Below are 15822 nucleotides of genomic sequence, written 5' to 3'. Positions count from 1 at the left end.
TTGAAGAATTTACAGGATCAAAAGTTACTTTCAACTCTTCAGCCTAGATTTCAGAGTAGTCTGATATGCTCTTTAAAATAGTTTTGGTTAACTAATTCATTTTGCTTTCTTGAATTAAATTTTAAGAAATCAACTGTGAGCAAGGTTAATTTTGACTGCTGGAATTCTAAGTATTCCTTCAGTTTACTTTTTAGCTTGGGACCTCATTTGTATGTAATTAAAAAAAAATTTAGCAAGGATTTACTTTAGTATAACAGGACAAAGTAAGGCCAGAGACATTTCCTGCTCCTCAAGTAGGAAATGAAAGTAAAAGGTTTCTCACTTCTGTTTTGTTATGTTTTGTTTTGTTGGTTGGTACTGGAGTTTGAACTCAAGATTTCATGCTCACTCTGCTTGCAAAGCTAGCACTCTACCAGTTGAGCTGTATCATCAGCTGGGCTGTTTTTCTGGTTATTTTGGAGATGGAATTTCATAGGCTTCCTGTCTGAACCTTTGAATCTCAGTCCTCTGGATGTCAACTTCCTCAGTAGATAGGATTACAGGTGTAAGCCACCAGTGCTCAGCTCATTTCTGATACTCTTCTAAATATATCTCAGCGATCCTTTTTGTTTTTGTTAGTAGTAGGGCTTGAACTCGGTGCCTGAGCGCTGTCCTGGGACTCTTTTTGCTCAAGGCCAGTGATCTACCACTTTGAGCCATAGCTCCACTTCCAGTTTTCTGGTAGTTCATTGGAGAGGAGAGTCTCACAGACTTTGCTGCCTGGGCTGGCTTTGAACCGGGATCCTTAGATATTAGCCACCTGAGTAGCTAGGATTACAGGCATGAGCCACCAGCTCCTGGTTCAGCTATCCTTTTAATTAGAGTACCAGTGTGACACTTTTCTAAATGTATCTTTATTACTGAAACTTTTCTAAACATACTTACCACATATTACTTCTACTGAGGTCTCTCTAGATGATGAGGTAATAATCACCCTCCTATCCATTTAGAGACTTTTACAGATCATTTTCCAGAAGAAAGTGATACAAAAATATAGAAGCCTATTTGAAGCTTTAACTTAAGGATGTTCAACAAACATTTAGACACTCTACAGAAATAATAATTTTCTTTGTGAATAACGTACTTTTTAAAATAAAAAAACATAAAAATGTATTCTTAAATTTTTATTTAAAATTAGAGCATTAGAAAAGCATTTTTCCCTTTATCCTCAAAGTAGGATTAGTTCAAAACTTAACCTGAGCATGAATGGCTACCTGTCAAATATTATACTAAATTCAGAGAGGCAGATAGAGATCAACCCCATCCTTAGAGAAAGGAGTCTATTAGAACAAGTTCAGCACAGAAACTGGAGTTCTAAAGAGATTCTCTAGATTTGTTTCAGATCAGAGCAGATGTTCTCATGGAAGTGGATTGTTTATTTAGTAATTGCTTTCAATTACCTTTTCTTTTTGTCCGGTACCTATCAGATTCTAACCTTTTATTTTCTTTCACGGATTACACAGAAATTAACTTAACCAAAGTAATTATAACATTATTACTAGGTATTAACAATCAGGTTTCCTACCTTTCCTAAATAGGAAACACAGTTGGGAGTCTTGTTGAAGGGAACCTGTGGCTCATTCTCATTCCAGTATGTCAGAGTAACTTCAGAATCATCTGACCACCGGAACAAAGTTGGCATATTTATGTTCTTAAGGCCTGTCCATATCTCTTCTTTGACATCTAAAAGAAAAATTATTTGTTTTATTTTAGTCAATTACATTCTTCAATATATACATTATTGTTGACTTTTACATTCTGATGTGGGGCTTTAAAAGCCTCTGTGGTATTCTTAATTAGACTATTAAAATGTTGATGTGGCAAGCAGGTTGGGAAATGAAGGCTTTTTTGTTCATTTGGTTGGTCAGTAGTTTTTGTTTGTTTTCTGGGACCTGTGTGGCCCAGGTTGACCTCGAACTGCCCTACCTCAACCTCCTTAATCCATGGACTAAAAGCATGTACTACCATGGTCTGCCTAATGAATAATCTATCAGTTTTGAGTGCCTCTGTACAAAGATCATCTATACCAGGATCTGTAAGCTGGGTGTTCCTGATATCTACTGCAGATAAGTTTTGTCTTCATAAGAAAACACTGGTAAATGCTATTAGTTGTTATTATTAGAGAATCATAAAAAGATAATAACATAGGCAGTCTAGTATATTTTTGTTTGCCCAAATTTGGCATTTAAGTAATTACAAAAGTGAAATAATCATCACTTACTTTTTTTTTAAAGGAACTTAAATAGAATTTAGCTCACTGGCTTATTTTGTTAGTGGTTATACTATCAAATTAGTAGCCATTGGGCATATGTAGCTATTGAAATTCAAACGGAAAGAAATTAAGTAAAAAGTAATGATCCAGTCTCTAGCTACAATGCCCTAGCTACATTTCAAGCACTCCAAATCCATGTGTGACTAGTGGCTACTTATTGGACAGTATTGTCACAGACAGTACTACTAGACAGTACCTATCTGTAGGAGCAGATTATTAACCTTTCAATGCCACTAAAGGCCTGAATCTAGGGAATTTTTTTAAAAAAAGTCTTAAGCCTTTCAGATAAGGTGCTTTAAAAAAACTTACCCCCACTATGAAGTTTTGTGACAACCACCTCCACGTCTGCTAAGGAATGAATGCTGATTAGGTCACCATGGAAGGCTTTGCATTTCATATGTGCCTCATCCCAGGAGATGCTTTCCTTTGCCAGCAGATAGCAAAACCCATTATTTGGCAGCCAGCCTGCATCGCAGCGGGTATCTGAATATGTCCAAATATCTGGAGGGAAAGCAGCAATTTATATTCCAGGAAAGATGTATCTATTTTGAATCAACAATGTTGCAAATTTGTCTTTCTTAAATCATAAGGTTTCTGCAAAACTGGGCAATGTAAGGTCAGATAGTAGAGTGACATGAATTTATGCTGTGCCTCATGTATACAAGGCATCATGAGAATTCCTGCCGAGACTCAGATAATGATGTGAGCCAGCAAGGGCCATTTGTCATGGGATGTTAGCTGATACTGATGTCTATGTTGCTATGGAAAAAGCTCCTAGATTTATTGAATTTCGAATCCCACCTACAGTTGCCTTTGCAGGGCCAGAGTAGATGATTTCATAGGCCTTACCTGGCCTGAGAGCCAGATGTTCCCACCTCTGCTTTTATGTGATACAAATATGCTAAATGGCTTGGCTTAGACTATTTGAGGGTCATCTTCATGAGAGATTGCTCTTAGTCTTAACGGACAGGAAGAGTTGTATGGTACGTTAGGTGCTAACAAGTTTTTTCATGGGACTAGGAATTTGTAGGTTCCTCTAATCTCTGTCTTTGCAAAGATTGCAGTGGGGTCAAGTTTCTTTTTCTTCTCTGATCAGCTTAGCAAAAGGATATGCATTAATGCTCACTGTTGAGCAAAGAACAGAGACAGTATTTTATACTCCACACTCAAGAGGAGGCAGAGGAAAAGGCAGTGGGCATCTCTGGACTTCTTCTTTCACTTCATCTGCTGGAGCCATCACCCTCATGGATTAGTGATTGTTAGTTTTGACTAAGATGAAACTCACAAGTAGAGTTCTATGAAACTGATGAAACTCATAAGTAGAGGTCTAATTTTCTAGAGTAGAGTGGCAGGTATAAAACCCCATAGAATACTTCCACCCTGTTAACAATGAACAAAACTAGAAAATAGTGTTTACTCAGACCTCATTAATTCAGAACCACTTGGAACATTTGTTATCAGAAAACATGACCATGCTAAAATTGAAGATAGTTTACGACTCTTGGAAGGATAAAATTCAGGCTCAAGTACCCTCTCATGCTTGCAAGATAACTCAATTAACTTTAAGGTTCTAAATAGAAATTTTACTACTATTAGATTTTAAAGAAAAAGTGGGGAAAATCACATGCAATTGAACTTAAAATAATCATTTTTCAGATCATAGTTTTTGTCTCTATGAATACATATTTTTACATGATTAAACTGATAAGTAGACATATCATTTTGTTCTGCTCTTTTATTTCCCTGCTAGCAAGTTATAATAAATGTGTATTATTCATTCATGTAGAAACATCATGATTTACTTAATAATTGCTACTTGGAGATATTTACTTAATCTATTATCAGTTGCTCTAATTTATTTTCATTTATACTAGATTCTCTGTTATGCATTTTGTTGCAGGGGCTATATTTGGATTGCATTAATCTGGGAGATAAATGTTCATTTTCTCCTATTATCTTAAATAATTTACCTATACGCTTTATTAATGTGAACATCATTTTTTCCTTTAAATATTGCTCTCTATGCTAGGCACCAGTGGCTCACACCTGTAATCTTAGCTACTCAAAAGGCTGAGATCTGAGGATCATGAGTGGGAATAAGTCTGGGCAGGAAATTCTAGGAGACTACCAAAAATAACAACAACAACAAAAACAAAAGCCAAAAGTAGACCTGTAGCTCAAGTTGTAGAGCACTAGTTTTGAGCAAAAAAGGTCAGGGTCAGTACCCAAGCCCTGAGTTCAAGCCCCAGGATCCACACACACACACACACACACACACACACACACACAAATCAGGTGTACATCAACCTCTGTATGTAACAGAGGTGCTTCTCTCCTCCATTCTTGCAGAATATTCTACAAATCTCTACCCTGAAAAGACTTCAGCTCTTTTTATTTCTCTCACTTCTGGAAATAGGTAGGGAATTGCTCTCCTTGTCTATATTTTATTCTGCACAGCTCTTTTTACTTGACTTTTCATTATAGACACCAGCCTGTCCTGGAAAGTAAGAAAGGTGGGTGTTGTGGGGAATGGGTGGTAAAGATTGGAATTCTCCTCTGTCCAGTTTTTAACTTATTTCAGATATACAATACATAAGGCCTGTTGCTGCAGCACTGGCTCTCAGACTTGAGCATGGATCTCTGTTACCTGCAAGGCTTAGAACACAGACTTTTAAGCCCTGCCCTTATGGCTTCTGTTTCATTTATTCTGGGGTAAGCCCTAGGAATCTGCATTTCTATTAGGTATAGGTGATGCTATGAACTTGACCTTTGCACAACATTTTGAAAATCTCTGCTCTAAAGTAAAAAAAAAGATATCTGAGAACAGAAACATATTTTCTACCAAGAATATCTGCCATCGACAAGCAGTTTGTATTTTTACCTGATCAATTCATTATTAGCACAACTAAAAAGATTTGTTCATAAACAGTTGAGAACATCTAATGAAAGAGTCACAAATCAAATAAATACTTTTCTGTACTGGTATGTCAGGTGAAGGAAAGGTGGAAGTTGGCATCTGAAATGAATTTACTGACATTACAGAACTAAACAAGGAGATACCTGTGAGCTCTACCGTAGTGTTTAGTGGTTTTTTGCAGACATAGGGAAGTTGAGCTTCACAGGAAATGCTCTTCCATAGCCCAGACTCAGCATCCATTCCTGCACAACTTGACCCACCAATCACAGATCTGCTGGGCATATCTTTAAAAAGTAGGATTTTCAAGGCATTAAAAGAAAGAAGTTAGGATCACAACAGTTAGAAAAAAAATAACTCATTTACAATCTGCTGCCTTTTTGGGAACTTGAAGTATGTTAAAACTTTTCACTAAATTGAAATACATAATCTCAGTTGATAATGTGTTTATATATCTTTTTTAAAAATGCAAGATACAGCCGGGCGCTGGTGGCTCACGCCTGTAATCCTAGCTACTCAGGAGGCTGAGATCTGAGGATCACGGTTCAAAGCCAGCCCGGGCAAGAAAGACCGTGAGACTCCTATCTCCAATAAACCACCAGAAAACCGGAAGTGGCGCTGTAGCTCAAGTGGTAGAGCGCTCACCTTGAGCTGAAGAGCTGAGGGACAACGCCCAGGCCCAGAGTTCAAGCCCCAAGAACGACAAAAAAAAAAAAAAAATGCAAGATACAAAATATAATCATTCTGATATTTTATAGCTAGTTTAAAACACAAAAACAAAAACCAAACTTCTGGCGTCAAGCAACTTCCATGTCATACCCACCCTGTGGTCAACAGCTCTTAGTTTACTAATATATATTAAGTAATTTATAATGTGACAAAATTTTTATGATTCTACAATGCCTCTAAAATTTTAAAATTAAGGGCAAGAAGTACAGCTTTGTAAAACACTTGCCTTGCACATGTAAGATGGCTTGATCCCAGTAAAGCATATATACTACACATCCAATTAGCTTTAGAGACTCTATTTACCAAGATAATGGAGTATGAATTTATTAACTAGATTTCTGCACTAGAGTTAAGTTGCAGATAAAAGACGACATTGGTCAGACATGTCAAGTCCCCTACAGGACACAGAATGGTTCTTAGCCATAGGTGAAGTTCATTCTGCTCCAACCAAACCCACATGATTGCTCTGTAGGTCATGTAGGTCTGTTGTTTATAATGTGGACATAATGATACTATAATTAAGACACTTAGAAAAAATTTGTCTGAGAAAGAAATTAAGATTTGCGAATATTTGCAACTTCTACCTTTCTTGGTGAATGGAAAGCTCCTGTTTTGGTCATGTGAAAAGTGGTGTGGGGGAAGGGGCATATACCTAGATTCCAGTTGAGAAAGTTCAGTGGCCTATGGTCTGACCATTCCCAGCCTCTAGCAGAGTACAACTGATTTAATCCAAGCCAGACGATTCTAGCGATGTCTTCTTTTCCTGTAAGAATTACAATTTTTATAGTGACAACCTGCTAAAATTATCTAAATTGGACTAGATTTCTACAAATAGCAAAAACATAAAACAAGTAACAAAAACCCAAGGGAAGGGGAACAACAGAATGGTGAGACAAAGGACAAGGGGGGAATCAATGCAACAGTGATAGACACAAGACAATATGTTGGAAATGATCTGTACAACTTGAGGGGGCGTGGGGAGGAGGCAAAGTAGGAGAAAAATGAGGGAAGGGGTAACAAGTTTAACAAGAAATGTACTTATTACCTTACTTATATAACTGTAACCCATCTGTACATAACCTTGACAATTAAAAAAAAAAGAGAAAAAAAAAAACAGAACAATCCCCCCCCCCCCAACCCCTAAAGGTCTTGATTGTAGGCAGAATCTCTGTAGGAAGCTGTCTAGACAACAAAGACAGATAATACTGATAGATAGCAGTGCGTCATACTATTTAGTAATCCAAAGGCTGGCATGTTTATTCAATTCTGTTTTCCCATTAGCTTATCCAATTCTGTTTCTTCTAAGAAAGAACAGAAGCTTCTCAGAGTAGCTATTTCACTATCTGTTTTGAACTGTCTTGTCCCATTTAGAATATTCATCAAAAATAGTTTCCACTGTTCATCAGATTTTGAAATCTGATTATATTTCAGACTGATAACCTAAATTCATAAAGCACATATTATTTTTCAGGAACTAGGGATATATAAACAAAGATGACAAAGTCCCTTCCCTAATAAAAATTTCAGTCTAGTAGAAGGAAACAGATATGGATCTCCTAAGTTATAAAGAATTTCTGGTATGGTGTCAGAAATAAGTATATACTCCATTTCATATGGTATTAGGCTCAAAGAATACTTAAAGATTTGTCCAAATTCATAAAGAAGTTAAGTTACACACATACTACAGTCAAAGTGAGTTGGAAAAAAAAGAAAAAGGAAGAAAGAGAAGCATAAATAATTTATATAGTTAGGATGATTCCTGATATGCCACTTAATGTGTATAGCCCACAAGAAATGGATGCAATCTTTCTTGTATGGTTCCACATATATTGAGAGAAGAATGGAAAGAATGTGTGAATTATTTACCACCTTTTTTTTTGCTGGTTGTGGGGTAAACACTCTACCACTGAGCCACCTTCCCAGCCCCTATTTACCACTCTTGAAGTAGTCAATAGCAAGGTTTATCAATGCCACAGGAAAAGAATTAGAAAAATTAATTGGAGGTCAGGTGGAGGAAATTAAACATTTAATGATATGTCTTATCAAAGACAAAGATGATACAGAGAACCAGAAAGAACTAATAGGGTAGAATCTTTATAAATTTGTTGAAATATTTCCAACAGTAAAACACCCAGTAAACCATTTCTTAAATCTATAAAACTAAGTGTAACATATTATTGCTCCACACACACACAACACATATATACTCATTATGGGCTCTGCATAGAGAAAACCATATCCATACAGTAAGGGTTCTTCAAGAATAATTTTGACTATATATAATCTTTGCTTTACGGCAGACATTAGAACCTCAAATACCTAAAATAGGATTTTCCTGAAACTGAAACCTAGAAGTGGGAGAGACTTCCAGGGGAGAGAAGCAATAGCAGCACCAAGGATGAAAGGGGCCAAGAACAGCAACTAGATAATAAAGTTCAAGAGATGGGAGGTACCCGGAAAGTAGATAGTGAGGACAGAGACTCCCTCTGAGGAACAAGAGTAAGGTTGTAAGATAAGTATGTCAAAGAGATACCTGTTCTGCCATGCTTATTGATGTTCTATTCACAAAAGGCAAGATGTGGAATCAACTGTAATTTCCTTCAACAAATGGAATAAAGAAAATGTGGTCTACACACACAATGGGACACAATAGAAAAACAAGTCGTTTAAGGATACAGGTGGACCCGTTGCAACTATGAGAAGTACAAGTTGTCATGTCGAAAACGAACTTTACAACTTTGGTGCGGGGGGGTGGGGGGGTGGAGGGGTGGGGGAGTATTGGGTGGGGGGGCGGGGGGAGGCTGGGAAGGGATGTGAAGGGTAAACAAAGGAGGAGGCTGCAATGCTTGATAAGAAATGTACTCATTATCTTGCCCAGGTAATCGTAACCCCTCTGTACAGTATGTTCACAAAAAATTAAAATTAAAATAAAAAAATAAAAAAAACAATGGGATACAATAAATCCATAAAAGGATGGAAATCCTGTCATTTGTGGAAACATGTAGATGCCTAGAGGCAGTATGTTAAATGAAATGAGTGTATCAAGGAAAGACACATGCTCTTACTTGTCTGTGGAATATAAAAACAAAACAAAACAGTTCAGCTCACAGAATAGACTAGGGCTGGTTCTCACACCTGTAATCCTAGCTACTCAAGAGACTGAGATCTGAGAATTGCAGTTTGAAATAAGACCAGGCAAGAAAGTCTGTGAGATTCTTATCTCCAATAAAATACCAAAAAAGGCTGGACGTAGAACTGTGGCATAAGTGGTAGCATGTTAGCCTTGAGCAAAAGAAGCTAAGGGACAGTACTCAGAACCTCAGTTCAAGCTCTAGTACTGACAAGAAAGAAAGAAAGAGAGAGAGAGAGACAGAGAGAGAGAGAGAGAGAGAGAGAGAGAGAGAGAGAGAGAGAGAGAGAGAGAGAGAGAGAGAGAGAGAGAGAGAGGGAAAGAATAATAGGGGGGGAAGTCAGGGACACTGGAGAGGTTTCGTTGAAGGATACACAATCAGTTAGTAGAAACGAGGTATATGTTTTACTACATAGTAGAATAACTACAATAATACATTGTAGAGTTCAAAACAACTGGAGAGAATTTTGGATGCTTTCACCACAAAGAAAAAACAGAATGTTTAGGGTGATGCTCATTATAGTATGTATATATATATATATATATATATATATATATATATATATATATACACACACACACACACACACATATATGTATGTGTAGTAAATATGTATCAGAATATCACATTGTGCCCTATAAACATATGTAATTGCAATGTGCCAATTAAAATTGGAGAAAAAAAATGTCTCAGTGAAGTCACCATTTGACTAGATGTAAGTTTTAGGCTAGCAATTTTTGTCTCTTAATAGCTAATATGGGGGTGTAGGCATTGTCTAACATTGGGTGTAGGCATTTTCAATATCTTCCCTAGGCTTATATAGAAAAGAAAATCTACTTCCAAGTTGCCCATGCCATATAAGAAATCTCTGCCCTTCATACTTGTCCAACTAGTGCAGTTAGAATGTATTTACTTCTCATTGACATTCTTAGGAAAAAAAACATGAAAAAAGGCTAATGGACTTTTAATGATAAAAAGAATAAAGAAGTTGAGTGTGGTGGTATACACCTGCAATCCCAGCTACTGGGGAGGCAGAGAAAGGAGGTTCTCAAATTTAAGGTCAGCTGGTAGCTCACACCTATAATCCTAGCTTCTTAGGAGGCTGAGATCTCTAAAGATCAATATTCAACTCCTGCCCAGGCAGGGAAATCCATCACCAGTTAATCACCAAAAAGCTGGAGGTACAGCTGTGGCTCAAGTGGTAGAGTGCTAGCCTTGAGCACAAAAGCTAGGAACAGTGCCCAGGCCCTGAGTTCAAGCCCCAGGACTAGCCTACAAAAATCCCCAAAAGAACAACAAGAAAAATATACAAAAAAACCCCTAACAAATCAAAGAAAGGAAAGAAATGTAAGAGAAGTAATATAGTAAAAATATAAGGGCACTGTAGTTTTCTCAACTGATGTTAAATCTTAATTTTGACACTTCCTAGCTGATAACATGGAGTATTTTTAATAATCAGTTTCTAATTTGGTAGAAAAAGTACTTATGAGATTTCAGTGACTGCCTTGCTTATAGTTATCATCTAGTAAATATTTATACTTATAGCAAGATTTGCCTGAAATACCTAGCCAGTAGCTATTTGTTTACTGTGTAGCAATATTTAAAGTTGTGTGCCAAAGTGAATAACATCTCTGCTTGCAAGGAACTGTAGTCTTATAAAAGGTGAATGCAGGTACATGCCCAATACAACTTGTTTTCACATTAGATGGACCAAAGTACAGCTGTGTTAATTACTTGGGAGAAACTCTGAACAAGTTATATTTCCTCTCAAGCCTCACTTTTTTTTTTCGGGGGAGGGGAGGGGTGTGCTGGTCCTAGGGCTTGAACTCTGGGCCTGGGTGCTGTCCCTGAACTCTTCAGCTCAAGGCAAGTGCTCTACCACTTAAGCAACAGCATCACTTTTGGTTTTCTGGTAGTGAACTGGAGATAAGAGTCTCACAGACTTTCCTACCCTGCTGGCTTTATACTGTAATCTTCTGGCCTCAGCCTCTTGAGTAGCTATGATTACAGATGTGAACCACCAGCACCCAGCAGGTTTCTCAATTTTTAATAATAATATAAGAATTTCTGTTTATAAAGTTTCCTTTTTAGATATGTGCAAAAATCTTATGGGGAAAGTTGTAAGGTTTTACTGAGTACATAAAGTTCTACATAAATAGAAAGTCATACCATTTTCATGGATGAGAAGACTTAATGTAGAGACAGCAATGTCATTCTAATTCATCTATAATTCAATAGAATTTCAATCAAACTCCTAGGGTTTGCACCAAAATTAATAAGGTAATCTCAAAAAACATCATATGAAAGACTAAATGGTCTCTTAGTTTATTTTCCATTCTAGTCAATGTGGTTTAAATTTTATACCTAAAAAGTTTAAATCAGCATTATTACCCTGCAAACAAACAAAATCTCATGTACTTTACTTGTTCATGTTATTAGAGCCACTTGAAGATGTCTTAGAACCTCACTCAAATGTGAGGACTTTTCATTGAGGCTACCTAAACTCAACCATCTGCTTCACCATTTTTTTTGTTTTGTTTTGTTTTTTTGGTGTTTGTCCTGGGGGTTGACCTCACAGCCTGGCTGCTGAGCTTCTTTTTAATCAAGACTAGTGCTCTATCACTTGGACCACTACTTTAGGCTTTTTGGTGGTTAACTGGAGAAAAGAGTTTCATGGACTTTCTTGTCCAGACTGGCTTTCAACCACCATCCTCATATCTCAGCCTTTGGACTAGGTAGGATTGTAAGTGTGAGCCACTGGCACCTACCTGGCTGCTTTACTTTCTTAGAATTCTCTACTTTTTGATATCTACAGATTGAAAGCTCACTTTCATAAAAATCCTTCAGTTTAGAATTTAGTCTAATTTAATCTTGCAATCTTGTTTTCTAAAAATCAATCTCTTTAGTGTCTATTACAAGATTCATTTTTACTACATGAAATACATTTCTATTCAGTGATTATGGACTTCAAGGTTTAATCCCAGGGGAAGCCATAAAGGAAACACATGGAACAACACACTGGGATATGAAAAGCAAACGAAAGCATTTCATACTTTCAGCACTGTTTTCTGCCACATGCAAGTTAAACCCACCTGTGAGGTAAGTTAATTCAGCAGCACTGTTGATGCTCAGTAGATCAGCTCCTTGATTCTGACATGAAACATAAGCTTCTTTCCAGGAAAGAGCTGTCTGAGTATTAAATTGATAACAACTTCCAATCTGCTCATTCTTTTCCCAATTACCTTCACAGCCATTTTCTGTTGATAAAAAGATAAGTTACTGATCATAAACTCAGCTCATAATGTTTTCTATTACTCAGAATTCTTACAAGTACCATAATCCAATTATCATATGCTTAGAAGGTGCTAAAATGGAGGCTATCGCCATGTTTCAGTCCTCTAATGACACAGGAAACTGAAGCCAGAGGACACTCTCTCTTTATCTTGACCACTATAATGTCATGTTTCTGCTTACAACACTTCTTGCCCTCTGCCTGAAGGCAGGAGTCTCAATCTGTACAGTGTAAAATACTGAAAAGAAATGAAAGAAAAGCTTGCCTGAATCTGGTTCAGAGGAGCCTGACCACTGGCTGCAGAGAACGCACTGGGGTATGTATGTACATAGACATGCTACTTAAATGGCCAGGGTTTAGAATACAATGACTACCCTATTTCACAAACAAATCCAAGTTTCTCTTTAATATTTTAATAGGTGACTTTATGAGACAATATTATGCAATCACTACTTATATATGTGTACATATAGGTATATAAACATGAATATATGGCAGCATGTACATAGTATTCTGTAACAGATATATAAAAGTATCTCTAACTTCATGCCAAACACTAATTGCTCATGTCTGTAATCCTGGCTACTCAAGAAGCTGAGAGCAAAGGTTTCCAGTCTGAAGGCAGTCCCAGCAAAAGAATGTATGAGACAGAAAATTCTGGACTGGAGGCATGGCTTAAGCGGTAGAGCACCATCTGTAAAAAGGCAAGTCAAGTAACAGTGTGAGACCCTAAATTTAAGCTCTAGTACTGGCACACACACAAAAAGTATATATAACTTAAAAGAATAGTCATGCTATGATGTGGATAAATTGTATAGATCTAGAGACAACTGGTTTAAAATTATACTCATAGCTTCCCATAAGCTCCTAAGAAGAGGGGAAAAATGAAAACTACTGTAGTAGCCTGTGTCCTTGGGTCCCAAGTTCCACTCAGGGGCATTTCCAGAGGACTTTCATAACCAGTTCCATATCCAATGACAAAGTTGTGGAGCTATACACTGGAAAGGACCTTGGAAATCCTCTGGTTGAACACATTCATTTCACAGAGGTGAACAAAGTCCCACAGGTGTTTGTGGTAGAGCTATAATCAGAACATTGATCTTTTTCTGGAGTTTTTCCGAATGACACACTTTTTTTCCCCAACCACTTTTCTATGGTGTAAATAGTAACAGATATAATGACATCTGGAGAAAACAAAATAGAGCAAATTTGCAAGTACATTCATTATCACAGAGACCCTCTGCTCATAAATTCAGGAGCTCCTGATGGAATGGCAATGTGTTTGCTATACAATACTACATCCATGGCTTGGCAGTCCTTAGGCTTGATAAATGCACAGTCTTGCTTCTTCCATGAAATTTATTTCTGGGAGGCTCCTAAATGCATTAGTCTCTCTCCCAATTACCCAAAAAGAGGCTAGAGGCACCAAAAACATTAAAAACAAAACTAAGGGTTTGAATTAGATAATCTCTAAGTTCCCTTTCTCATCTGAAGTTTCAGAACCACACTACAGGGAGAAGAAAATGAAATAGACAGTTGACCACACTCTGCTGGTTGCGGCTTGTCTATATTTCAGTAGATTTAGGTTTTGACTAGGGCCTCGACCTAGACAAATAATTCTACAACTGTGAGCCCCTGAAAAACATCATCAGTACTAACTGGAAATTTGTTAAACAGCAGCTAAAAAAGCTGCTTCCACCCCAAATGTGCTGAATCAGAATCTTTGGAGCCCTAATAACCTGTGTTCTAACAAATGCTCCCAGTGATCATGTTGCACCTGGAAGTTTGAGAGTCACTGGTCCAGTCTAACCTCTTCAGGTAGTAGAGAATTCTGCAGTGTGAGGCTCAAATTCCCTTAAGGAGGGATCAGCATTCTAATTACCATTAGGCTGGCTACTCAATGAGACAGGATAAGATACCTGTTTGTGGAAAGATCCTCACAGCCAAATTTCCTGAGTGTGAGTCCTAGATCTAATGTTTATTAGGTTTGTGACCTTTGGCAAGTTTTATAGTTCACCTGTGCCTTAATATGCTTATCTCCAAACAAGAATAAATGGTACTACTATCTTTTAGGATTGCTATGAGGAAAGAATTAGTTGATAGAGGTTGCTGACTTAGAACATTACCTAAACCTGGCAGAGCCACTTAAGCATGAATATTGTTTAGATATGGAGCGCTTTCCTTTCTTTTTTTCCACAGATTCTTTCAGCCTATTGTCCATCAAATAATGTTCATTCAGCACCTATCTCATATTAGGTACTATGATCCTTTAAAACTAATTGATAAGAAACTGTATCTTAGTTATGTGTCAGGTAACAACATAATTGCAACTTTGGTATCTCCCTCCATTTATAAAGATGAGTGAATTTTTTAGTATGCTAAAAAATTGCTTATAATTATGCTGAAGAGTTTGCTTCTAGTAAGAAGCATCTAGAAAATATGCTCTGAGCAACACATAGGAATAGAGAGAACAGTGTCACCAATTTTGATAGGGCCAACAATATCTGTACTCTCTCCTAAAAGTCTTCAACATACTAAAAGCTTTCATCTGACCAACTAACTTCCTGTTATTCTTGTTTTCTTATAAAACACACAAAGTTTTCTTCTGTTCTGGCTTCAGTGCAGTATAATCCAGTTTCTTCTACTAGTCTTCTGGAACTGCAAGTCCCTAACTCCTCATGACTTTTCCACTTCCCCTTCAGGTATCTATGCTGCCCACACTTCCCTTCTCCTTTGTCTTCCTTGACACAATTTGTCTTGTTTCTCTTCTTGATTTGCTTCTGAAAGTAAATTCAGAGTTACACATTATTTCTTTCTCTTCCTCCAAACATGCACTCCTTAGCTAGAATGTTGTTTGTTGCAAACACTTTTGCATCAGGTTGAATTCTCCTTTCTCCCTTTGACTCATAAATAGTAGCCCCTTCTTCCCATACTTGAAGTTCAGTACCCGATACATACCTGGTTTTAAGCAGATGCCCCACTTTTGATCATATGCATAATTGAAGGTGGTGGCACACCATGGCCCACTGTGATCTTCATCAAGGACACAGTCATGATACCATATTCCATCCATTAAGAATGGAAATTCACAAGGTCTCCCATAGGAGTTCCCACCTCTGGTATATATTTCTGTGGGTAAAGGAGGAAATAGAGGAAAGGATAGTTAGAAAGTGCATAATCACCTTCAGTTATATGCTTTCTTTTTTTAAAATTTTTGGTTGAGGGGGCCTGAACTCTGGGGCTGGGTGCTGTCCCTCAGTTCCTCAGCGCAAGGCTAGCACCCTACCACTTGAGCCACAGCGCCACTTCTGGCTTTTTCTGCTTAGGTGGTGCTGAGGAATCGAACCCAGGGCTTCATGCATGCAAGGCAAGCACTCTATCACTGAGCCACCTTCCCAGCCCCTAGTTATATGCTTTCTAAAAGTGCTTTTTTTAACAAAGTATT

The 15822-nt window shown here is 37.5% G+C and overlaps 1 protein-coding gene across 3 annotated transcripts in view; it reads right to left on the bottom strand.

Moving 5' to 3' along the window:
- The window catches only part of LOC138827026 (CD302 antigen-like), a 112239-nt gene that overhangs the window by 85984 nt on the left and 10433 nt on the right, over positions 1-15822 (bottom strand). For all 3 annotated transcript variants that reach the window (XM_070022564.1, XM_070022538.1, XM_070022548.1), the window contains exons 3-8: positions 15336-15506; positions 12178-12342; positions 6607-6717; positions 5372-5512; positions 2621-2812; positions 1565-1722 (exon numbers count right to left, since the gene is read on the bottom strand). In XM_070022564.1, coding sequence (XP_069878665.1) covers positions 1565-1722; positions 2621-2812; positions 5372-5512; positions 6607-6717; positions 12178-12342; positions 15336-15506 — 938 coding nt within the window. The remainder of the gene's footprint in view (positions 1-1564; positions 1723-2620; positions 2813-5371; positions 5513-6606; positions 6718-12177; positions 12343-15335; positions 15507-15822) is intronic.

The sequence above is a fragment of the Dipodomys merriami genome, unplaced genomic scaffold (assembly GCF_024711535.1).
Source record: "Dipodomys merriami isolate MVZ:Mamm:240054 unplaced genomic scaffold, mDipMer1.0.p SCAF_1, whole genome shotgun sequence".
Classification (NCBI taxonomy): domain Eukaryota; kingdom Metazoa; phylum Chordata; class Mammalia; order Rodentia; family Heteromyidae; genus Dipodomys; species Dipodomys merriami.
The sequence above is the reverse complement of the archived record's forward strand: the minus strand, read 5'-3'. Positions and strand labels throughout refer to the sequence as shown.